This window comes from Haliaeetus leucocephalus, unplaced genomic scaffold, assembly GCF_000737465.1.
Source record: "Haliaeetus leucocephalus isolate CR32 unplaced genomic scaffold, Haliaeetus_leucocephalus-4.0 Scaffold140, whole genome shotgun sequence".
In the NCBI taxonomy this organism is placed as follows: domain Eukaryota; kingdom Metazoa; phylum Chordata; class Aves; order Accipitriformes; family Accipitridae; genus Haliaeetus; species Haliaeetus leucocephalus.
This window is the reverse complement of record NW_010972576.1, coordinates 7143814-7168723: the sequence shown is the minus strand read 5'-3', so window position 1 is coordinate 7168723 and position 24910 is coordinate 7143814. Positions and strand designations below refer to the sequence as shown.

The following is a 24910-nucleotide window of genomic DNA, read 5'->3' as shown; positions in this document are numbered from 1 at the left end:
CCATTTCTCTAAAGAGCCATCTGATTTTCCTCCTAGGTTCAAAGAAATAATCACCAACGGTACACAGGCTGACCACCACTGGAGACATTTCAGATAGGTTATTTCTGGCAATGAGAGGATTGATCCTAGGAGCGAATCCTTAAGCAGAAGCAAACCTTAAACCACGAGCCACATTACAATCTCAGGCAAAGGAAAAAGCCTAGACCTATGGGTAAAAAAGTCACAAACAGGCACCCTGGAGGTGCTCATCTCCCTCCACCTCAGCGCAGCAAAAGCTGAGGACCATTGACACCATGGAACCATAGAAAGCCATTTAATATGCAGAGCAATCCTCCAGAGCAGTCTGTGGCTGGCACGCTAACATGAACTTACTGTTGCCAGGTCTAGTGGTGTCTGACCTTCTTGATTCTTCATGGTTGGATCTGCTCCATGAGCTAACAGCAGAGCACAGAGCTGTGTCCTTCCTTTTTGTGCAGCTTCATGCAATGGTGTGAACGCCCATTTATCTGTTGCGTTTACACATGTATTGTATTTGATCAACAGTGCTGCTATATCCACATGCTGGAAAACACAAGAACATCTCAATCAATGTGACACTTGTGAAACATGTATTTCCTTTTTTGTGCTGGAGGTAATGGTGCTTACAGACCCCTGTGATTTCTCCTTCCTTTAACTCACTTCTCTACCTCCTGTGTCTATGTAGCAGCACACCTCTTCAGGTACCACTTTATACTGCAGCTCCACAGTTACCAGATCATCCACCAGCACATGTGTAATTGGGATCAGGCACAGAATTGTATTTCTGCCAAATCACCCCAAGTACATAGCATTAGGTTTGTGTCAGCTGCAGCAGCAGACATGATATTTGATCCAGCATAAAACCAATAGAGTTAACTGTCAAAATATTTGTAGACAAATTTGAACCAGCATGACAAATTTACAGGGCTGTAACACCTGTGATATGATACTAGAAGCTCTAAAGATCAATGTGTTGTACTGCTGAGCCACCACTTAAATGTCTGCACACAGAAATCTTTGTTGTACTTTATTTCTTCCTTGCAAGACTTTGAACCCATCCATGGCAGCACAGATTTGTTCTTTCTCCAATTGTATTTTGAGAGGACTCTAATTGATAGAATGTATTATGAGTGTCCTAAGGGGACAACTGTTTTACATGGGCTGTAAAAGTAATGATCTTATAACCCCACGCTTCTATCAATATCCCATCCTTGAAGTCACCCAAGTTAAATAAGACAACAGAAAACTGGCAAATAAAATTTTTCGCTGCCTCTGACCAGTAAAATTACTTGTGCGATACAGTTAAGATATAAAAAAAGCAGGTAGCCAAAATGAGTAGGTAGGAGTGTGAAACACTGAAATTGTAAGCAGAAGTGCAAAGACTTGCCAATGGATTTCATTTTTTCTCTCAATGGCAATTAAGTGACTCTTAGCAGCTCTTGTAAAAGGGCTTGCTCTCTGGATAAGTGTGGTTTGAAAAGACTGACGACCTTATTTTTCCTCCCTGCCAAACTTTTAAAGCAATTGATGCTCCTGTGACTTTTCTGCCACATGAAACCCTACTGAGGGACAGACAGCATGAAGTACTTGGTGGGAGAACTGAAGATACTTTGTGAGGAAAAGGTTGAGCCTGTGAAACCTGCCAGCTATGAACTTGTGAAACCAGTGCTCATCTCCTCTCTGCCTCCCATCACAGAGATCTGAATGGGCTGATGACAGCTCAGAGAGAAGTGTGGGCCGCCACAGTAAAGGTATACAGCAAGTCTTAACTAAATAAGCTGATGGAAAAGCACCAAACGCTGCCTCGTTAACTTCTAGAGAAAGTAAGGCAACCAGATTAGATTGGCATTATGATTTTTTAGAAGTGATAATCAGCTTGAACCAATCTCTTATATTTCCCTGTGCCAGTAAGGAATGTTTTGCCTTCACGTAAAAAGTGTGTTTGGGTTTCCTGTGCTTGAAAAGAAAGAACACAATCTTTGCAACAAAACATATCTCTAGATCTAAGCAAGGTCCTGGGAATTTAATGCTTATGGCAGATGCTGATGAACAATATTGCTTGGTATTAGGACCCAGCATCATAAAAGAATTCTGTGTTGCATTTCTAAACCTTCAGCAGGATTTGGAGTTTTTTGCTTTTTCAGACACTGGGATCCCAGACTGACATAGAGGACCAATGCAAATGATGCAGGCTGAATTTCATTGATATGCTCTCCTTAAAAACAAAGTGAACACTGTACTTCTTATTTCATTTGGTTCTCAAACGAAAGCATTACAATCATCTCTCCCAGACTTTACTCTTCTTGTGTCGGGGCCAGGTAGCAACAGACAAAGCGCATCATGAGACCATCAAAAACACTACTTGAGCTTCATGTCCTCTGTCTGACTAAGCACACTGCTAGGAGCTTCTCAAGCACTGCCTGTACAATTATTTGCAAAAGATCTCTTTCTCGCCTCATCTACAATTAGCAGTTGCTTATAAGCAATCTATCAGGCATCTGTGCAACTGATATGCACACAGATGCTTCCTCCTATACGGAGGAAGGAGGGCCTGCCTCATCCAAAATGGTTTGAATCAGCCACTGCACCCCCACTGCAGCAGACAGCTTGCCCAGGAGGACACCCACACTACAAACTCAGTAGCCCTTCAGCACTTCTAGCTTTAGCAATAGCTCCCCACCAGAGACCAGCTGTAACAGGCCTCCACTTCCCTGTCACCACCTAATGCACAATCCCCTGGTATTGTTCTCTTCCTTCCATCCAAGTCTTTCAGTGACAATTTGAGGTCTTTTCTGTTTCAACAGTCACCCCAAATTTAACACTGTTCAGTGCCATGCATCTGCTTGTCTGCATAAAAGCTACGTTCTAGCGATCTTTCCAAACCACAGCCTTTAACTGCTACAGCACACCTGAATCTGTGTCTTATTTAGATCTGTAGGACTACAAACAGGACTCACAACAGCAACTTAGCCCAACAAGTATTTCATGCCATCAAAACCAGAACTACGTTCACAGCAAGACAGTTGCAAAATAACTGGTTTTGGATATGACTTTAAGGAGTTCCTTGTTGGTCTACTCATGGCAAGAATGCCTGCACCTACCCCATATGATGCTGCATTATGTAGGGGGATTAATCCTCCTTTGTCCTGGGCATTAACATCAGCACCATGCTCAAGAAGGTATTCAGCTACTTCCAAATTGTTGTAACCAGCTGTAGAAAAGGCACAGGAAATGAAATCAGGTATTAGGAGAGCTAAACTAAACAAAAATTATTAGACAGAAAAGCTAAAGCAATTTTTCAACTGCAAAAGCTCCTCTTTCCTAGTAACTGTATTACCTCCTGAAACACAGCGGCCATAGTTAACAACTCGCTGTACAGGACAATCCTCTGTGAAAGTCTTATTATACCAATCCTGGTTTTGGTGATTAACTTCTGTAGCCCTATCATAAATATACAAGCCTTCAAAACCCAGTGAGTCACCCACCTGCAAGATGTAGTGGTGTTGAATTTCTTCCCTGGGTGTCTCTGCAATTGATATTTTCTTGAGTACATAGCTTCTGCACTCGTGCCAGGCACCCCTTCTTGGCAGCATCTAGCAAGGCAGCGTCTCCTCGCAGTAGGTCCTGGATATCTGTGTCTCCTTCTTTCACCAAATCTAGAGGAGTGTTCCCATCTCGATTCTTTTTTGTTGGATCAGCTCCATGCTGCAAAGAGCAAAGTGGAATGCTACTGTCACAACCATGAGCAGAACAGTGCACCTAAGTGTATCACTATTTTGTGGCACAAGATAGGAGGCGGGTGATTTTGCCAACCTGCAATCATGAAGCAACAACTGTATAGATTAATAGGCACATGAGAATAAATGCAAGAGGATGAGGCCTAAAGCACTAGTCTGCAACACAGCTGTGTGAATCTCAACTCCACAGGCAAGAATAGCAGCCCTCTGCGAGAGCTGCCACTGCTCTACTTGCAACTGAAGTAGGTTCAGGAGCATATGCTGTATATAGCTACACCCTACTGTCACAGCAGGTGCTAAAGAAAAGCCAACTGCAAATACCTTGCTGGTCAATCCTTCCCTTCTGCAAACTGGCTGGCAGAGGTGTTTCCTCAGCACACCTTTCTGAGCTACTGAAGCCAGGCCCCAAGTTTCACTAAATGCCACCCTGCTATTGAAAGGCACTTGTTTCAGAAGGGAACAAGAAAAATACTCATTTTTATACTTTCCAATAGATAACAGCACCATCTTAAGATGTTTACAGGTCCTGGAAAGCAGTGAAGAAAACATTTTGGTGGGAAAGTGGAGAAAGTGGATTTGGATGACTGCTGGAATATACCTGTGCTGGTAAAACATGCAGATCAGCCAGTGATAAGAATACAGTACTGGAGCACGGGACAAGGAGGAACATACATCTACATAGAGCATATGGTGTGAGTCATGTCCATGTACAATTTTGTGGGAGGACAGCTCCTTCCCTCATCACTCTCAGCAGCAGTGGGAAAAAACAAAGACAGATAAGGCAGAGGCAGCTGCTGGCACTATAGTTCTCTGGCTGGACCCTTCAGAATAATCAAACACAGTGGTCCAACCCCTGCCAGCAAGTCTACCCTGCCATTTCTCACTGAGGATGCCAGCAACTCTGTGTTAGCCACAGGGAATGAGCTGGGGATGGGAAGAGCAGAAGGAACTGACTGACTTGTATTTGGAAGCGGTACCGCAATGCTCTGGATGTAAAGGGTAAAGAGCAAGGGACAGAAAGGGACAGAGTATTGATTACACAGAACCAGTTCCACATCTGTGGTGCTTTTGGGAAGACAGCATTCTTTGCACAAAGCCTTTTAAACTACAATGACTTCTCCAAGATATGACCTTAGATCCCTTAATTTAAAACTCATCAAAATTGGAACTATTCAAATACTCTCCAGAGTAAGTATCACAACGAAGAGGCAATGTCTTCCGAGACCCCTTCAGAGGCACAGAAACAAATGAAGGTGGTAATTTTAAAGAAAGGTGATGAAAAAAGTCTCTCCAAAATGCCTGTATATTTTTATTTCTTTCTTCAAGCAGAACAGGCCAGAAAGTGCACAAGTCAGGAAGAGTCAAGCTCAACATCCACAGCTCAGCAGAAGTGACAGCACTGCCAGCTGGCATAAGAGACACAGCAGGAGAAGCCTGAGGAAACTGCACCGTGAGCATATATCCATGGACACCCAGAGCCTTTGCAAAATGGTGTCTCCTTAAGGGCATATTTAGCTCTTGTGCAAGAGTGATTTCTAAAAGAAGGATTTCAGCACTTTTCTATTTCCTGTCCTACATCCATTCACGATCCTTTGAACACAAAAAAAGGCTACATTCCCAGTGGAATCATCAGAAAACTCCAGAGACCTGCAGAGTCTATAAAGTAACACTGTGCTTGAGGGATTATGAGTGCTCCTATAGCCTGAACTAACACCTGTACTCAGCTGTTATTGCCAGGGCCATCATTGTGCCTACTCCACAGACTACTGAAATCTTCTGGTTTCTACTGCAGATGTGTTTTGACTGATGTGCTACCCCCCCAAATGCTTTTTTGGTAATCAAGTGAAGTAATTAATGAGATAGGAGGGAAATAGTGGGGCTTTGCAGCAGCAAATGAAGAGAGAAGTGGACAAGGAAAAGCCTCATCATTTTAAGACTATCCATATTCTGACTTACTCCTATTTTTAAATGCTGTCCTTCAGAGAGACATGAAGTAGGCAAGGCTAAAACAGGAAATAGGATTGGCAAGAAATTCTACTCTAGCACCCTCTTTTACCCTCCCACGGCAGGGTATGACCTTATGTTAAGAAGTCTCTCAAACTCATGTTTCTCACTGGAAACATACTGGCATTACCTCATGCTTTTTACAGGTTCTTCCACTAACTGTAATGAATATTTATTCCACAGTATATTAATATGCATTTCCTCCAGGAGCTTGATTATACATTAACATAACAGTTTTAAATTTCCCACATGCCAGACACCATTTAGGACCCACCCTCAGTTATTGCTCTGTAACACACTCTTGTGTAAGTATTTACAAAGGTTTACTTAACTGCAGTAACTGTTCCAGAAAGGGATGAATAGGATAAGGTGGGGTTTTCATATTTTTACACAAATTCAGCTGCTTTTTCCAGTTTGAGAGTCTTGTCCTACTTGGCTAATAGTATTAATACACGTACTGGAAAAAGTAACTGTACTGATGATTCTTTGTAAGTGAACTGACATTACACAAGAAAGCATCTGACAATTCTAAGATGAAAATGAATTCAAAGACACCATAAAGAACTCACTGAATGCAATTAACTTTGCATTAATGAATTAATCTTCAGCAAAAATAAACATATATACATTTAAAGACACATCTGAACTTCAGATCACATACTTTTAAAAGCAGCTTGCAGATTTCGTATTTTCCTTTTGCTGCTGCTTCATGCAGAGGAGTGAATTTCCACAGGTCTGCCACGTTGACAGAAGCACCGTGCCTCACTAAGAGTTCAGCCACTTCGTAGTGTCCATAAGAACAGGCATTGTGCAAGGGTACTAAGCCACTAATCAAAGAGAAAGTATTAACAGCTACAGAAAACAAAATCCAATATGCAATCATACAAATTTCTAGTAGATAAAACTCCCACTTCCACCAGACATTATTGGTATCTTTCAGTCTTTCTGATTTTCATGGCTTTATTTCCCTGCTATTAAAACATGAATTAAAACTTCACTATCCTCCTTCAGTTCTCATCCATGAGACTTTTAAATACTTAGCAAGCACCAGTGTTAATACTTCCACAAGCAAGTAACTTCGACGCTGTTACCAACAGCCAAAAACTAAATTGCAAGAATCACTTGTGTTCTGACTTTGGATATTTGAGTATAAATTTCAGAAAAGATATAACACTATACAATGGGTTTTAAGTACAGTTATAAGTAAGCACTGCACACCGGATAGATACAGAAAGATACTCAAACATTTCTTTCAGGGAAAGCCTGAAAATTCAGTATTGGAAATGTTTTAGCATTGGAAATGAATTATCCCACCCCGAACCAATATACTGCAGTAAAAGATCAAACATAATCATGCTATTCTACATGATTACTTTGCAAATAATGCAAAAACCTGTAAACAGTTCATATCATTTAACTGAATAAATAACTAACTTAATAATAAAAGCTAACTAACAGAATTAGAAAAATAACCAGAGATAACCCTGGTATTTTACCCCATGCAATTCAAAACTAATTTTAGATCACCTGAAATAACTTAGAGGCTCCTTTTAAGCACAACAAAGCCTCCAAAATGGGCAAAAGGGGGAAGGAAAGGATCATATGTATTACAGTGCAGAAATGTACTTGACAATGGCTTTGCCAGAAAGATAAGTCTGCCTTAATGGTCTATAAATCCCCCTACAGTGATGTCAGGAACAATGCAGGACAAGAAGAAACAAGAGAGACAAATTTTCAAGAGACAAACATGATGGTTACTGAAATTCGAAACAAAAATGAATAGAGGTGGGTAGAAGTCTCACACTAATAGAAAATAGTGGAGCATATCACGGAATGAAATGTACCCTTTATCTTTGGCATGCACATCTGCCCCATGGTGCAACAGATACTCCACCACTGATACGCGGTTATATCCTGCAGCAAAGTGCAGTGGTGTTGAATGACGGCCTTCCAAATCTCTACAATTCACATTCTGAGGGCTGCAAAGTTGCTGCAAAGACAAAAGAAGAACCCAAAATCTAGCTGAGAACTAAAACAAACAAATACCACCCCCCCCAAACCAGTCAAACAAACAAAACCCCAAAAGAAAAACCCCAAACTATCACCCCCAAACACCTCAACACAAAATTTGATCCATTTATTATTATATATAAATTTTTAGAAGTTAGGTTTCAGGAAATTTCTTCCCACTTAGGCAAAGTTAAAAAAAAGCTGGTCTAATTTTGTGGCTGAAAGTACTCCTATAACAAACAAGACTTAAATGATAGAAGCTGTATGAAGACATTCGTAATGTATTAGAAAGGGTGAGCCTCTAAATCATCAAGCACCAGGTTCAAGGCCATGTAACTTTCTCCAGATATGTTACCATTTCCAGCTTGTGTTGTCTTCAGAAATCTACAAATATTGAGCTTGGCAGTCAAAGGAGCTGCTGGTGCACAAAACTACTGCTGTTTGAATAGTAATATGTATCAGGTTGAAGTTCAAGGTAAGAACACATGCAGAACAGTCTATCTGCAGGCTATTCTGCACACAGACCAAGTATTAAAGACAAGATCAAATCTTCCTGTGATGCTGGGATTCCACAGCCTGACCCTTCACCTTCAGGTTAAGGGTGGCTTAAAATGTGAAATTTTCTACCTGTTAACACTATCTTTTGCTTGCCTTCTGATTGAAACATGCACCTGAGGCTTGTTTCTACTAAACTGTGAGGCTGAGGATCACAGGGTCCACTTCAAAGAATTACAGCTGCATCTGCAACACTGCATCTGAGTCCATCAATGACATGACTGTGTGAAGGACTGAGAGAATGAACAACCAAAAACTCAAGAGAAACACCTCAGCACATGTTAATGCACTACTATCTAAAAAAAAAAAAAAAAAAAGGTTTGCCTTCCCATTTTTTATGATTTACCATCCACTGGGCACTACTTCCACAACTCTTGTAGCAGAGGCTTCCACAAGCCTTGCACAGCAATACAAAGTGGAAAATTAACATGAATTGCTCAAACCTACCTTCACAGTTTCCAAGTCTCCAGCTTTGGATGCTTCTAACAACCGATAATCCACATCAGATGTGCGCACAGGTGTACTTTCTACATAGGGAAAAAGATGGCTTAGGATTACTTAGGATGATTAAGTTATATTAGGTTGTGCTCAACATATTTTCCAAACTGGGGGTGGGGGAGTGGGCAGAAACAGTCTGTTGTCATTTGTAAAAATGCAGCTGGAGTTGTGATGTTCAAGTTCATATTGCCTAAACAGCTGAATATGGAACCTTAGTTTCAGTGTAAACCAGTCAGATTTAGACTGTAGAGTTGACATTATTCTGCCAAATGGAATTTCAATGCTTTGCTAATCCTGTGTATGGTAAAAATGACCATTTCTGCATTTGAGAAATCTACATGCTCACTGGGACAGATTCAAAAGCACCTTCCTCAATAATTTCAGCAAACTGCATGAGGCGCCAGTGCCCAGCCAGGGTTAAATGTGCTCAATTCAGCAGATGAATGACAGCCTTTGCACTCCGCACTTGTGACATGTCTCGTACTACAAAGCAGTGACAAGAGGATGGGATTTCTAAGTTAGCTCTGGCCCCATGGTGACTGCCTGCTTTACAATTCTCCAGTTGCATACTGCACTTCATAGTGACAATGAGATCGGTCCTGTCCCTTCTTATAAACATGGAGTGATTCAAAACAGAATCAGAAGAATGACATACTGATTAAAAGGAGACCTTTAGAGAGATACAGTCATTTAAAGAGGGAAAAAGGTAAGACAATGACAGGGTTTGGCCTCAAAACTTTCTTTACCATACTTCTCATTAGAAATATGGTTGTGAGAAAGCAAGCATGCAGTGAGGGAAGAGGAAGAATTGGCTGGAAAGGAGCAGTGGATTAGCTGACCCTAGAGCTCTTCAGTGTTGCTCAAAAAGGAGCTGAAAAGACAATCTTGATCACTTCATTTTTAATAGAAACTGCTTTCTACTGTAGAAGCCACTTGTCTCAAGCTCAAGGATTTATGGAATAGAAGTTCTGGCAGCATGTTGCCTGATCAGTGACAGAAATGACTGCCTATGCAAAACAAACGGGGCAAGGTGAACTTGGAGTTGTAATTGTCTGTAAGAACGCTGTAAGAAAGTCAGAGTGCTGTTACCGGCTAAACTCATTCTAGATGGGCATGCAACTCCATCAAAAATACTTAAAAGACTTCTTTAAATGTAGAGAACTGGTACTATGTCCCGAGAGAAAACTGCAGAGACGTTCTTACAGACTAATACAGTCTCTGCAGAATCTAGTCAATTCCTGACTTTGCAATGTAATCTGTGACTATATCACAGGAGTGGAAAACGGGTAGAAAGAGATACTTGTTTTCTTAATTAGCCATCTTTACAGAAGGACATCAACCTATCAATTCACTTTGAAGTAGCATGTCCTAATGCAGTCCTATTTTCTCTTCTTGATCAGTGTTTTGTGGCCTTTTGCTACCTCCTTGCCTCCATACTCACTGCAGGAAGAAGAGGAGGAGAAGGAGGTGAGAAGCAACTCCTACAAGCTCAACTGTTAAGTGAAGAAAAGCTCTCAGTGAAGGAAAGGCTGAGAAAGCTCAGGGAAGAGCAATAGCAGCATCTTTAACATAAACAAAGCTGCCAGCTCCTTTCCTCTAATCTACCTCGATCTCCTGGAGCAGTTGCACTAGCAAGCAGTTGCGCTTGATGATCTTAAAGGTCTTTTCCAGCCTAAATGATTCTATGATTCTAAGTGATTCAAACACATGCCGCAAGAGAAGGATGGCAAGCAGGGGTTTGATACAAATGTGAATGACCGTGGGCAGAGTATAGCATGCATCAAACTCCTGTTGTTGGAGTGGGTTAGGATTTCAGCTCACACCTTCTTCATCTTAAGTTATTTGCCCTCCCTTGCTCTCCCCAACAGCACTACCACCTCAGCATCCTGAGGTAGGGAGAGAATAGATGAGGCTAATTTCTATACTGGATCCAAAGCTCTGCTCCTTAGCAATTGTTTCTTTCTTCTCTGGACACCTGTCCTTATCTTCACAAGATAGCCAAGACCCTGACTTTGGTCAGGGTAATAAAGGAAATCAATCATAAACACAATCTAATTACTAGAGGAAAGCGAAATTTCAATTCCACTAGATTAGAACTTGAGTACCAAAAGGCTGCACTGAGCAAAGAAACAAAACAAATCTTACTCTCCAAGAAAAGCAAAACTAGCAGCATTTTCTAATGAGCATATGAAAAAATTAACAAGCTCACTTGACAAGCTTTCTTACATTACACGGCCGTACTCCTACCAGCTGCAACCAAAATCACAAGCAGCTAGAGTAAAGTAGTATCCACTGGCCACTATGCCATCAGAAAGCTGTTTTCATGGTTGTTATCTCAGACTTGGGAAGTTGCTTAGCAATCAAGTGTGAGAAAAAAAAAATCCTACACTCTACGGAAAATATTTTAAGCTGCGAATTCATGAGTCAGGTAAAAATCACTATCAAACAACTCCAACATTTAAAAAAAGGATTTCTTTAACCCAATGTTACAAAAATGAACACACAGTAATATTCCATAAATGATTTCAGCATTCATTTACTAGCTTTGAAATACAGAGAACAAAATGTCAACAACCCTATGCTACATGCATGTTTTTCAGCTTTTGAGTTTGTCAGTCTTGAACACCTTCATGGATGTAAGAGAAAGGTTGCTACATCTCCCATGAAAAGCAGTACAGTATGACATCTGAAATTAGTTTTCCTAGAAAAGGTAAATCAGTGAAAATGAATTTTTAATCGAAAATCAAATCAGTGTTTTCAGAATACTTGTAAGTTTACTATTTTTTAAAATCAAACTCCTATTCTCTTTAACAGCAGGAGATATGCTTACTTTCTTCTGATTCATAGCTAACATTCTTCTCTCTCAATACACATATGTACAGTCACGTGCATCCTTTAAACAGGTAATGCTACTCGTGTAACCAGCTATATGTTACCAGCTATGTCTCAGGCATGGGTACGCTTCAAATAGTCCTTCCTTGCACTGCTGTAAAATGCCTCTTATTTTGCCTCTTTTAAATCAACTGTTGAAAACACTGAAGGAAATGAAGCTACCATGGGTCTTCTCTTCTATCTGGGTATCTACCCTTCTTCGACTACATGCATATCTCACTGTTAAGGTAAGTTACTTGATCTGTAGTAGCTACTGTAGCAATTATTCTTCTCCCTACTAGCAAAAATTCAAAAGTGGCATGGGTAAGAGGATGCAAACTCTCAAGCACTTATATGAAAAATAGTAGAACCCTCTTCAAAGATCTATTTACCTTTTTAATGCAAGATATAAACACATTGTTATCTAAACAGTACCCAGAGTCCTTTCTCAATAAAAATCTTTCTCTGCTGGACAAGCAAGAGATTTGAAGTAAAAGTTCAAACAGTTTAGCAACTATCAGTAATTTTCTGCCAGGAACACTCTGCTTGTGACTGCTAAAGTATGGAGTACCTAACAGTGGCTGATGAGAAAAAAAAGGTTTCTCACATGTTTAGCAATATGCCAACTGCCTTAGAACTTGCTACCAAAAAAACCCCAAACTCCTCACATCTGCCTTCCTACAATCTCCCTGTACAGCAGCATGCTCTAAATCCACAAGATGTTTATTTTCTTCCCAATTTGCACAAAATCACTGAATTGAGCAGGGCTTTTTTTGTTTTGTTGTGGTTTTCTTCTGAAAAGTATCATGCAGTACATACTGTAGGTATGTGCACACAATGGCAGAAAGGAGGATGAGAAAACTACTGCAAGTCTCTTGCATTGAAAAAGAAATAACACCCACAGCTGTAAAGAAAAGGGAGAAGCTGAAGTTCAAATACACAAGCCTTTATTTTTACCCACCACTTAGAATTTGTTGCACTGCTTCATTTCCCATCTGTGCTGCTGTGAAGCCTTGTAAAGAGATGATTGAGGGATCAGAGCCGTAATTGAGCAAGAGTCGGCAGGTTTGCAAGTGACCTGCTAACGCAGCCCTGTGCAATGCTGTTTGGCCAAGTGTGTCCAGTGCATTCATCTGAAAAATCAACAGCAATATGAAATAAAACAGTTATAATTAAAAGCCTGCACCTGTCCCTGCTCTTAATAGGAGCAGCAATAACAAGAATTTTCCAGCATGCAAATTTATCTATCAATCCCTCTGCACTGCAACTAAACAAAACCAAATGACAAAATAGGTAAACACTCCAATGTAAAGGTAATTTACCACAGATGCTTTCCTGTCTTTTAACAACACAGGTTATTTGTTTGCATGGCTAACAGACAACACAGGAACCCCGAAACCATACTTAAAAAAGCTATCAAGCTTTTGACAAATTCAATGAAGTTCAACCTTGTGCAAGAAAAGCAAAACTCTCACAGAAGAAGAGAAAGAGGTAAATAATTAACCAAACAATTCAAAGATCTTCCAGCTTTAAGGAAATTACCATCTGTCATCCCCAGAATGGGAATTAACATTACTCACTACCAAGAATTAAAGCAAAACAAAGATGTCAGATTAGGAGTTCTATGAAGCAGGGGGGTGTGTGGGGTGGGGAAGAGGTTAGATACAAACACTCCATTTCCCCCTCAGTTTTTGTACTTTTACAGAAATGTTAAGTACAACTGGATATAATTCTAACCAATACAAGACCGTACAAACAGGCAAAATAGAAAATCGCTTTCCAAGGGTATGATATAACGGAAACCTATCTGTCTGTCAAGATCTAACAGAGTATCTAAATAACTGGAAGCATCTCCATGGGTTCACTATCAGAGAAAGGAAGAGAGTAATAGAGAGCTTTAAAAAGCAGAAAAAAACCCTCATGAAAATAACCTTTCAAGAAGATACTTTGTGCCTAGCAGCAATTCATGACAAATTTAAATGCAAATGTCCAACAGCATTTTTTACCACTTTATGAAATACAGAACTACTCTATATTCTCTGCAAGCAACTCACAACCTATCTGTTTCCAAGCCTATGGATTGCAGGCTATGAACCACATGCATAATAGACTCTGTTACTGTACAAACCCACCTTTTTACCTTCTCAAAATCTTTGTGGTGGCACTGAAGAAAGGTTTTGCTTGTTATTTCTCACCTAAAATGCAGCCTGCAAATCCTACTACCTTTCCACGAAAACTAGTGAAAAACATTTTGGATAAGATGCATATTCTGTAACTAAATTAAATTTAATTATGGGGGGTAACTGAAGAAAATATCTACTACCACATAGGGCAAAAAACTAAAGAAAAATACCTGCAATACAACAATATCAAGCCACAGGAAAGAACAAAGAACTGCCACATAAATAAAGCAGAATGTGATTCAATATTGTCTGAAATTCTTCTATATCCCTGAACAATTCTACAGGCTGGTAAACCATGAATTTCTCAGATCACAAACCTCTCTTGCAGGAAGATGTACAGGAGAACAGCTCTGCTTTCTTCTAACCTCGTGCTCAGCTCATGTCACTCTAATAGGGTTTCACTAAAAGTTTTGTTTTAAATAAAAACTTACTGCTGTCATAAATATTAACTAGATGCTGAATGTCCCAAATCCATCATTTTGTTCAGATGATGATCCTCATCTATTTCAGGACACCGGATACCTTTCACCACTGACAAGGGCACAGAGAAAAGCAGAAGTCTGGGGCTGTACAAGTTTAGTGATGGTAAAGGCAGAATGAAATGAAACTTGTGGATTCTGAAAGTAGCTGATAACACTCTGTTCACCCAAGAAAGAGAATCACAGTTAACGTCTTCCATAACACTGAATTCCTGTGTTAAACGTTTCTGTACTGAACAAATTGTTGAAGAACAGCAGCAAGGCATTCACACTGCACAACTCAATACCAACTGTGTACCTGGAAAAAAAATTAATATTCATTTGAAAAGAACACTGGCAGAGTCATCAGATCCATCATCTCACATGTCGTATGCAGGTCTCCTTTCACCTCCAAATATTATCTTTACTAACAATCAATTCTTATGGCAGAAGAATGCCAGCCATTTGAAGAAATGCCGGCTTACTTCCGGGACAAAGAGGGCTGCAGCTGACAGAGGGACACATGCACCACATGAAGCTGTTCTTTCCCTCAGGAGCAGATTAGGCTTTGCAAGGCAATTTCATGTGGAGTATGTTCACTTTGAGGCAGATCTGCTCTTGCCAATCATGCAGCACTTGTCTAAAACCAACCCAAGAACGTACTGCACTAAGGCTGAAAGCAACAGGATTTATTTCCAAGTGAAAATCAATTTGAGCATTACAAATTGAAATACAAACTGAGATTAAACTCTCATAGAAATCAAACCTGATAAGACATATGCCTGCCCAATACGACATCCAAAAACATGTGCCCTTTAAAATTCAAAGCTCAAGTTTAATCTCTGTTTGACAAAACGTAAAATATCCAAGGTGTACTGCCTTATTTGTGTGCTAAGAAGGCAGATTGTTTCAGCTGCACTAATTAAAAAAACGAGAAGCATTCAACTGGTCCCCTTTATATGCAGTCTGAAATTAGAAGGCTGCAGCTCTGAATTACTTTATGAATTAGTTTTCTGCAAGAAGTTAAAAATGACAGATTTGACAGCTTTAGATCCACAGCACACTGGCTCTGGATCTGGTTTCTTCCCTGTTTAGCATGAAAACAGTCACTCTGCTGCTCAAACTGCAACATAAAAGCAGAATGCAGTTACCAAAGGAAAACTGTTTTTAAGTAAGGCTTTTCATTGAAAGATACCATCTTATACAGTATTTCCCACTGCAGAATTCCTTCTGTTCCTTCCTTTTATCCCTTTCATTTCCTCTTCCCCATCCTGGATAGATGCAGTAAAGAAATCAAAATGGTCGTGTATCATCAGACACCGAAGAGATTTTTCCTCCCTGCACCGCTGCTGTCTCAGAGCAGAGTACACAGCTACAGCAATATTCCCTTGGCTGCCAGGCCCTTGTGGCAGCTCAACAGCTGGGCCTTGTTCAGGAAACATTTTTTGCAAGACATCATAAGCATATCAGCTTTCTGTTGGTATCAAAGGCCCTAAATATTCTACTACTCCTTGACACTACAGCAGCGCAAAATGCAACAGCTTCCAAGCACTGCAATTTTCTCTGTGAGATCTTTCTAGAAGATGTACATTCTAAAAATCACATGTGAAACTTGTGCTCTGCCAGCCATTCCAGTATCAGGGTATCCTTCCCTGCACAATGCAAGCATTCTAACTGCTCTCCTGCTGCATCTATTTTGAAGACAACTTGCGGTATGTCTTGTGTCTTTGTGCACCACTAACAATAAACAAGATAGGAGTGAAGAGAGGCTGGTGAATTTCAAGCTCTGTCAGAAGAAAAATAAAAGAAAAGAAAAAAAGAAGAAAAAAGTCTAGTTTCACTCTGAAAGCTCCTAAATGATCCAGCCATATGTTCCACAGTTGTCCCTTTGCATAAAAGCTTAAGATTAATGTCACTAAGTTTGGATGTCTAAGCAGTGAGAAAAGTTGAACCACGCAATCACAACAGATCACACAGCTCTTCATGTTGTTAACCATCATAGTCCAGAACCTGCTGCATTTCTGAAAGGAAATACAATTTTTTAATGCTTATTCTTTCCTGAGAAGATCATACCTCTACCTGAAATGTTGGAAGCAAAGGTATTACACAACAAGGTTATTCACAACCATTTAAGTCTGTTGTGTGGGTCTAGATAGATGGTGACCATTGCCAAATCCACGATCATGAAAGGCTGTCAACACACTACTCCAACACACAGAAATAATTGTATTATGCAAAGATCCATAAAGCCAGGTCCTTCAAGCAGAGCAAAATGAAGCCATTTCTGCTACCATCATGACTAGGGACACTATTTGTCTAACACGACCTTAGAAAGGCTCATTTTCTCTTGCTTAAGAATAGTTTCAATGTTATCGTTTAGAAGCATAACACAGTTAAACAAATAGCATTAATAATATCTCCACACTTGCCCAAGATATCAGTGAACTTGCATGCTTGCAGGTCTTTCCAACAATCATTCCAGTTCAGAAAAGACTTTAATCCTTTTCTTCTGCACTGCTAGAAAGCTGAACGTCTTTCTGACCATATTAAATTTCCCATGTATCTGTAAATTCAGACAAGGAGCTAGTTATAAGAAGTATCCAACTATCTAGCAATACAACAAAACAGGATGAAAGTCACTTTTTCATTAGTTTACCACCTTCAAGTGATTTTCTTTATAAATAAAGGATTTTGACCATCTTCAAACATACAATTGTGGCACTTGAAGATTTGCTCATGGGTCTAATAAAAAAATCATTTATGTTTGAGGATTCTTTAAAGATCCTCTGCTTTTATTTTTCATGAGGTACTCTGAGGATATTCAACATCAAATAAGCAGCGGTGTGAAATGTTGTTTCACACTGCAGTTCAGGCAAACAAGTAAAAAGTGGGTATGGCATTTAAAACCACAGACATTTATGATCAACATTCTTGACAAAAATTGAGAAACCCCAGGGTTTCTCACCTGTGCTTTAGATGTACAGTTGACAGTTAATTCTGAAAACTCAAGTAACAAGCTAATGAAAATATCTTCACTGACCATGGAACAGGCATTGCTTAGATATACCATGCTGATGTACAAGTGATGTGCACCAAGGACTTCTTCACAGTTCAAATTACAAATCTAGTCTGTGTCCTCAGTAAGGGCCAGCAAGATACACCAAAATAAGCAATTTTTGGGTATAGGTTGACTCTTGGCAATACTAGCGTTCTTAGAAATATTTCTGTAAAAGAAGTCTAGATGAGGCACATGTTATTCAGTCTTTCACTTTTTATTATAGTCTGACATACTTCAAACAGCAAATCTGCAGAGTGATAAAATTAAGGATAATTAAATCCAGTTCAAAGACTACGAACCACCTCTTGTTCATCCCAAGCAAATTGCCTAAAGCAGTCTTTACCATGCTTCGGCCCATTTCCCAAACATATATACTTCACATGTTATTACACTTTTGCTGTCTGACACAGATCACAGCTGTTCCTCATGAAAATAGTAGAGCTTCTTCTCTATTGCTAAAACAATCACAAATGATTTTCAATCTACAAAACTTACATGACTTTGTCTCCTAAATCCATTACTGGATGTTTTTTTGTGGATCAGCTGTCTGCCTTTTGGCACTGTATTTCAGAAGAAGAAAGTTCTACTTTCTTTGAAACCCCAGTTACTCCTCTTTTTCAAATTGTTACTCTCCCTACAATCAGTAGTGGTTTCCAGAAGGTAGATTAAAGCTGACTTATACAGTACCTTTCCTTTGATGGAAGAAATTGTTGCAAAGTAAAGAAAATACGGTAGGTATCATCCATCCACACTTCAGTAAGCATTTGATATGGGATCATATGGGAACTGAACATATTGAAAGGGGGAGGGCTGCTCAGTGATTGGCTGCAGGATAATTTTGTTTTAGTATTTTCATTAATGATCTTGGCACAGGAGAATGCTGAAGGGCATGAACATGAAAAATTAGCATAAAAAAAAAATCAAGATTCTCTGTGTACTACAAGACTACAGGAAGGGTCTGAATACTACTGTGCTGTGTCTATTAAAAAGGCAAACATGATCCCAGTATGCATTAGTCCAGCATTTACTTTAGAGATATGGAAGTGCCATCATGTAAGGCAGAGGGGGAATGAATTCCATTCTCATTGCCTGAGCTCCTAAATTTCCTCTGGTGCTAGTAAAGGGAAGGGTTATAAGGATGATCAGGAAATGGTAATGTTCCCTTATGAGGGAAGACTAAGTGTTTGAGGCTTTTAGCCTACCAAAACAAAGGCTAAGAAGGATTAGTTTGTTCACTGAAAATACCTCAGCAATGGAAGTATCAAAATGGAAAAGAGGTATTTAAACTGCAGGAGAGTGTTGTTCGAAGAACAAATGGGTATTCACTGTGAGGCAGCTATTGCAGTGGGACTAGATTCACCAGCTCACGAGAACCCCCTCTTGTAAAAAATACGACTAGACAAGATCAAAGATCTTGGTATATCTGACTACATCTTATGAAGTAACTAAAATTCAAGGCACAAAAAGAGTAAACAGGAAGAAAAAGCTTCCAGAAACACAAAAAATGGGGAAAAAAAAAAAAAATCAAAAACCTGTATCATGCTTCAGGGATTGAAGCTGCCATGTCCCAACAATCAGAAACAAAGAAATATCTATTTTAAGAGTGTCTGATGAACTGAATGCCTACAGTCAAAGCATGAACAAGAGGTCAAATGATAACATACAAACAAGCCAAACATTTCAGAGTGATTAAATATGCCTAGTTAACTAATTGATACTCTAGAGCATATCCCAACTGGGAACTTCAAAGTGCTTTGTAAACCTTAATGACCTACCTTTGATGAAAAACCATGATTACATTATGTACTGTTTTACAGCTAAGGAATTGATGAAGAGGGACCTGATCCATTGCAGTACGGAAATATATGCTTAAATTTTAGTGGTCTCCTGCCATGCACTTAAGTGCTTTGCTAGATCACAAATGTGAATGGCTATCCTTAGAATAACATCGCAAGCATATACCAGGACATGAATGAAGAATGGGTTTTAATGACCACCACGTACCTCTGTTTGCTTACTGCCAACTGAAAAAAACAATAGAACACACCACTCAGCATGATTCTGTAGATAACTGTGGGCCACTCACCACTACCACTCAATCCACAAGTGACTCACGGATCATGATTTAGGAACCCCTGCTTCAGAACATAAAAGAATTACAAGCTATCATCAGAATGTGCTACTAACACAAACAATAAAATTCAGCCATTCCAGTAAGGAGGAAGTCTTTGAGCTTGCTCCTAACCTGGCTACATAGAGCTAGATTTCCAAGGGAACACTAATTTAAATACCTACAGTATAGTAGCAGTCCTTCCAGAAACCCTCAGCACACAGAAATTCCTTGTATTTCAAAGCAGGTAGTACTTGGGTATCAATACACTTGAAATGCCAGCATGTCCCGTTCAGTGCCTACCCAACTACCATCAGTACTGAATTCATGGGCAAAATCAGATCGATAAAGCCATGAGGTATCTATTCCTAAGGCAACATGAAATTTTTTCACTTTCAGTGCATAGCTATGCTACTAAGAGTGAATCTGGGAAAATGATAATGAATGGTTTTAATGACTATAACTGAGACCTCTGGTCCTGTTCCCCCCCGCCCCAAGAAAAATCTTGGTATGTCACCACTGCATCAGGATTCTCGATTGCGATAAACTCTGTCATGGTATTGTTGTTAAGCTCTTGTATGATGCCATTAAAGTACTATGGAAGTGAACCAGCTACTGAAATCCGGCAGTGAGCTCTCATACAGGCTTATAAATTACAATTCATTGTTTCAAAATAAAAAGACTTTGTATTAACTATGCATACAATTAAGTTGCTTGCACGTCCTAGCACACCGAGAGTGAGACACTAGATTGTTATTACAGGTATATTTCTTCATTTCTAGCTACCTGAATGAAGATGAAGACTCAAAGAGAGTAATGTGAGCCTCCTTAAAAGCAAAAATAAGGAGATCATTTATATTTTAACCGATGCAAAGGAAGTACCCATCAAGAAGAGTTTCTGAGAAAATTAAGTAGCTAAGTCTATCATTACCATGAATGTCAAGTTTGCTGCAAAACTCAGAGAAAGATCATTCTGAAATACTTCTGAAAGATGCTTAAAAGACATCCTAAATAAAGTTATACTTTCCTCTGCCTTTAACTAATAACTTGCTGAACCATGTGCTTCTGAGCAAGCTTCACCATAGGCTCACAAATTACTTTGGTCAGCACCTATCAGTGGCTAAAGGACATGGCAAAACAATCTGACCAAGAGAATAAGAAGCAAGCAAGGGCTAAGGGATGCCCAGCACTAGACTACTAAACTCAGTGTCAGCAAACTCAGACTTTGGATATTTTTGAGCCAACAAGATAAAGCAACAAGAGGCACCTAGATGACCACATTTATAAGAAATGTGTAGCAAGATTCATTAAAAACAAGTAAGCTAGACTCCTAAAGCCTGTATTCAGTTACCTGGAGAGAAGACCTGAACATCCTGTACTGATTTAAGATAAACACAGTTCAAGGTTAACAGGAGAAGCACAAGGCATACAGAAGAAAAAGCAACAACTATCATAACAATTAACACTGTATTTGACCGATATAACCCTTCTTCTTGCCTTTTGGCTTAAATAAAATATATTTAAGCATATTTACCTTTGCTCCATGTTTATGTAGAACTTCCATGACATCATTATGAGCTTTTTCAGCTGCAACATGCAGAGGTGTCATGAAACTACAAAAAAAAAAAAAAAATTAGTTTTACATTCCTTGTATGACAGAGTCCTTTGGAAAATACAAAAATTTCAGAAACCTACTCTTTGTTTTTCTCATTAACATTTGCTCCTTTCCTGAGCAATAGTTCTGTAACTTGCTTCCGCTTGGGATGCACAGCGGCCACAGCACAGTGCTGCAAAAAAGTAAATATAAATTATATTTCAACTACACAGATGACAAAGAGCTTTAAGATCCATGACTTCATCTCATTAATTATTCTGCTGAACATCAGACTACAAAATTTACAAACAGAATCCATCATATTTCTGCTGAAACTATAACGTACTGAACAAAATACAAGCTACTGATCAACGCTAAATTATTCTACTCAGAAAAACAATTCTCATTTAAAAGCTATTTGTCACTTATGAAAAAAGCTGTATGTTCCCAACTATATGAACAAGATATCAGGACAAAACCAGCACATAATGCACAAAGGAGGTAAAGACAAAAGGCTTGAAACAGCCTAACTTTCTACAGAGGGATTCCAAAGAGGTCCATTAAGATTCTGCTGCTGTGGTCAGATTAACCTGACTTTTGAATGTTGCTTTGTTTCTTCTATTTCAGTGTGTACTGAACTTGTTAACCTACTGGCAACTCTGTTATGCACCCAGTTACAAATTATGTAATAAACAGGCAATAAAGTTCTTTTAGAGTACCTTCTTTCCCATGTGATGAGACAGAGGCATCTTTCACACAGTACCTTTCAATGCTCAAGCCTACCCCTGTGGGAACACCATACAGCCCTTTGCTAGGTTTACCTATTCTCCTGAATGTGGCTGGGGTCTGCTTGTTGGTTTGTCTGTGCGTTCGGCACCCAGAAAAAAAGAGGGGAACAAAGCGCTCGCTTCTTTGATCCTCTGCAGCGACTAGACTCAATCTGTCCTGACATGATTTCAACAGCGGCCCTACCAATGCAGTCCTGAGGCCTCAAACTACAAGCATGGTTCCACATAAGCTGAACATCATGCTTTAAAATCAGTCCGGAAATGCTTGTCTCAAGTTTGGATGGCTCAAGATAGCAGACTATGAGAAATAGCAGACAGTTTTGAGTATTTTTGTTTATATGTTTACCCATGTTTTAAACCAGTAACCCATAAAAAGCAGATAGTCTCCTGGAACAGAGTTCTCAAACTTTCCAATAGCCTTTGCAATGAGACAAACCCCAAGCAGAATGCTAATAAGTAGCAATAGTACTGATAATCATCTTTTGCCCAGTTTCAGCCTTCACTATGAAGTTAACTGCCACTCAAGCTTCCATGCTGCTGTTCATCAGCAGAGCATGTCCAAGGTTTGCAAAGGCAAGCTTTGTAAATAAACATTAAGATCAACTTTTGCTCTGAAGAGTGGTACTGTTTTTGAGGCTTTGCAGCTAATAACCTATCTGTATTTCCTGTCAATATGATAAACCAGCACTAAAAGCAACACAAATGCTGAAATATTGCCAAACCTCAGAGCAACACGAAACATAAACCAGGTGCTTGCTTTGGCCTTTGTGGGGTAATAGGGCACAGACCTGAGTGCCCCATGGTAAAAGATACCCTGCTTAGGACAGGAATAGCTCAGTTAAATTGTACATAACATCATCTGATCCTGGAAGCTAAGTCCTGCCACTTGGATGGGAGACCACTTGGAAATCTCAAGTACGGGAGGCAAAAATTGAGAAATCCGTCAAACACTTACTGAACAGTGAACCAAAGGACATGAATAGAGCTAAAATATCCCATTTGGCCTAGCTGTCTCTGCAGAATGAGCAGGTGGAGAAGAGCAAAGACTACCACAGGACTATGAAGTGACCATTACACAGCTAAAGAGATGCCACATATCAGCAGCTGATATAGTCAGGAAGAAACAGATAACATCATCCCAAAGTTCCTACTATGTTCGTGCTCAGCCTCCAAATATCTCTTCTCTGTCTTGGTTCTAAGTTCAGGCTAGGATGCTGAGTCCTCCATGGAGAAAACAGAGCATATGGATGCTTGGTACTCAACACACAATGTTCTGATCACAATCACAATGTTTGTAACACTAAATATGCAGTTGTATGCCTGCAGTTGAGCCCTACCACTGTGAAGAAAATGTTCCACTGGAATAAAGTATTATAACTGTAATGGTTTAAACAATACCATCAGTCTCCCTCAACTTCAACACCTTCACTGCATCTGGGATACTGGCTGTGTTCTTTGCCTCCACTGCTTCTTCAAACAATGAAATAAGAGCAGGATACTGCCAGGGAAGTCTCAAAGACCCCTGTTTCCATAGCTAATGTGGTATTGTCAGTACTATTCTAATCCTGTAAGACCCTGTGATATATACCTAGCATCTATTTGCAACACAATTTTGCATACTCTGTGAAGAAAATTTGTAATCCAAGCTTGCCCACATAAAACATTAAGGAAGCACTGGGCCACTGGAATAGAATTTGACCCCAGAAAAAAAAACAGCAACTGACCAATAAAAAAGGAGGGTGATGGGAAAAAAAGCAAAAGAGAAGTGAAAAATGAACAGGTGAGGAGTGGCTGGAGGCCTTCTGTAATCTACCAGGAAGAAGAAAAAAAAAGTGATGAAAAATTATATGGTGTTTTTTCCATAAGGGTGATTTAATTTTAATATATAAAGTGCTTGATGGCAAATCCTCAATCTCAGATGATGAATGTATTTTCATAGCGTAGAAATAAAACTACTCAACTAGCACTACCACCACATTTATCACAAAACAAATGGATTGACTGTATAATCTCACCAGTGCAGTCTCATGCGACTGTGGCTGCTTAAAATTAATGATCTCCAAAGCAAGTGTCTTCTTCACTTTGGCTAAGTCTGCCTCTCTGGCTGCTTGCAGTAAAGAGTGTCCTTTGAATTCATCTGTTAGAGGAAAAAGATGCATTTAATATTCAGCAACATGTCACATTTATAAATGTTATTGAAAGATAGCTATACTCAAGAGGAAATTGAGTATTTCTGTACATCTTCAGATAGTAGCTGACCTGGGACATAGAACATGAAACATGGTTTATTGAAACCAAAGGAACATTCTAAAGGAGAGGGGAAGTGATTCCTTGAGTAAAATCCTTATAGCTTTTCTCCCTCTTATCCTCCAGCCACCTGATATTAAATGCATATGTGACCTCTGAATTACCTATGCATGTGTTCGAGTGAGCACAATGCTATTAAATGCTCTTCAGAAAAAAGCATTACAGTTGCTTTTCAAAAACCTTACTGTATTTACAACTAAAATAATTCAAGGTAAAGCCTGAATAAATATATATAATTTATATATAATATAATAATATATATAATTTAAATATAAAATATTGAGCTATTGGTCTTAAAGAAAGCTACCCGGCTAAGCATTTGGATCCAGCCTGCTACAGAGATGAAACAGCTTTTGATAGCAGTTATATCTTTGCAAATATGGAGAGGTAATTTTGTTATTTTCAGTGTCACATCTTGTTCAGTTCAGCAGATAGTTCATTTTAGTTTTAAATCATTCTGAATTTGAAAAGGACTAAAAGTGTTTCTCTTAAAATGTACATATGAAAGTTAGGTTAGCAAGAATGATGTCTGAACCTGGGAACTAGAATTGGAAAAAAAAAGTGCTCAACAATCTCAGTAAAAATATCAGTATTTTTCTTTCATAAGCAAGCTTGAAATGCTAAGCTTAAGAGAGGCTTTCTTCTCCCACCCTTGTTTTAACATCCAGTACGTTTGTGGATTTAGAAATAAAAATAAATATAATAACTTTTAAGTTTTC

General features: G+C 39.3%; 1 protein-coding gene across 1 annotated transcript in view; it reads right to left on the bottom strand.

Moving 5' to 3' along the window:
- Window positions 1-24910, bottom strand: part of TNKS (tankyrase, TRF1-interacting ankyrin-related ADP-ribose polymerase) — a 148471-nt gene that overhangs the window by 17121 nt on the left and 106440 nt on the right. The window contains exons 11-20 of the mRNA XM_010561027.1: window positions 23900-24021; window positions 21198-21289; window positions 21037-21115; window positions 12655-12826; window positions 8772-8851; window positions 7604-7749; window positions 6421-6586; window positions 3504-3723; window positions 3120-3229; window positions 373-561 (exon numbers count right to left, since the gene is read on the bottom strand). Coding sequence (XP_010559329.1) covers window positions 373-561; window positions 3120-3229; window positions 3504-3723; window positions 6421-6586; window positions 7604-7749; window positions 8772-8851; window positions 12655-12826; window positions 21037-21115; window positions 21198-21289; window positions 23900-24021 — 1376 coding nt within the window. The remainder of the gene's footprint in view (window positions 1-372; window positions 562-3119; window positions 3230-3503; window positions 3724-6420; window positions 6587-7603; window positions 7750-8771; window positions 8852-12654; window positions 12827-21036; window positions 21116-21197; window positions 21290-23899; window positions 24022-24910) is intronic.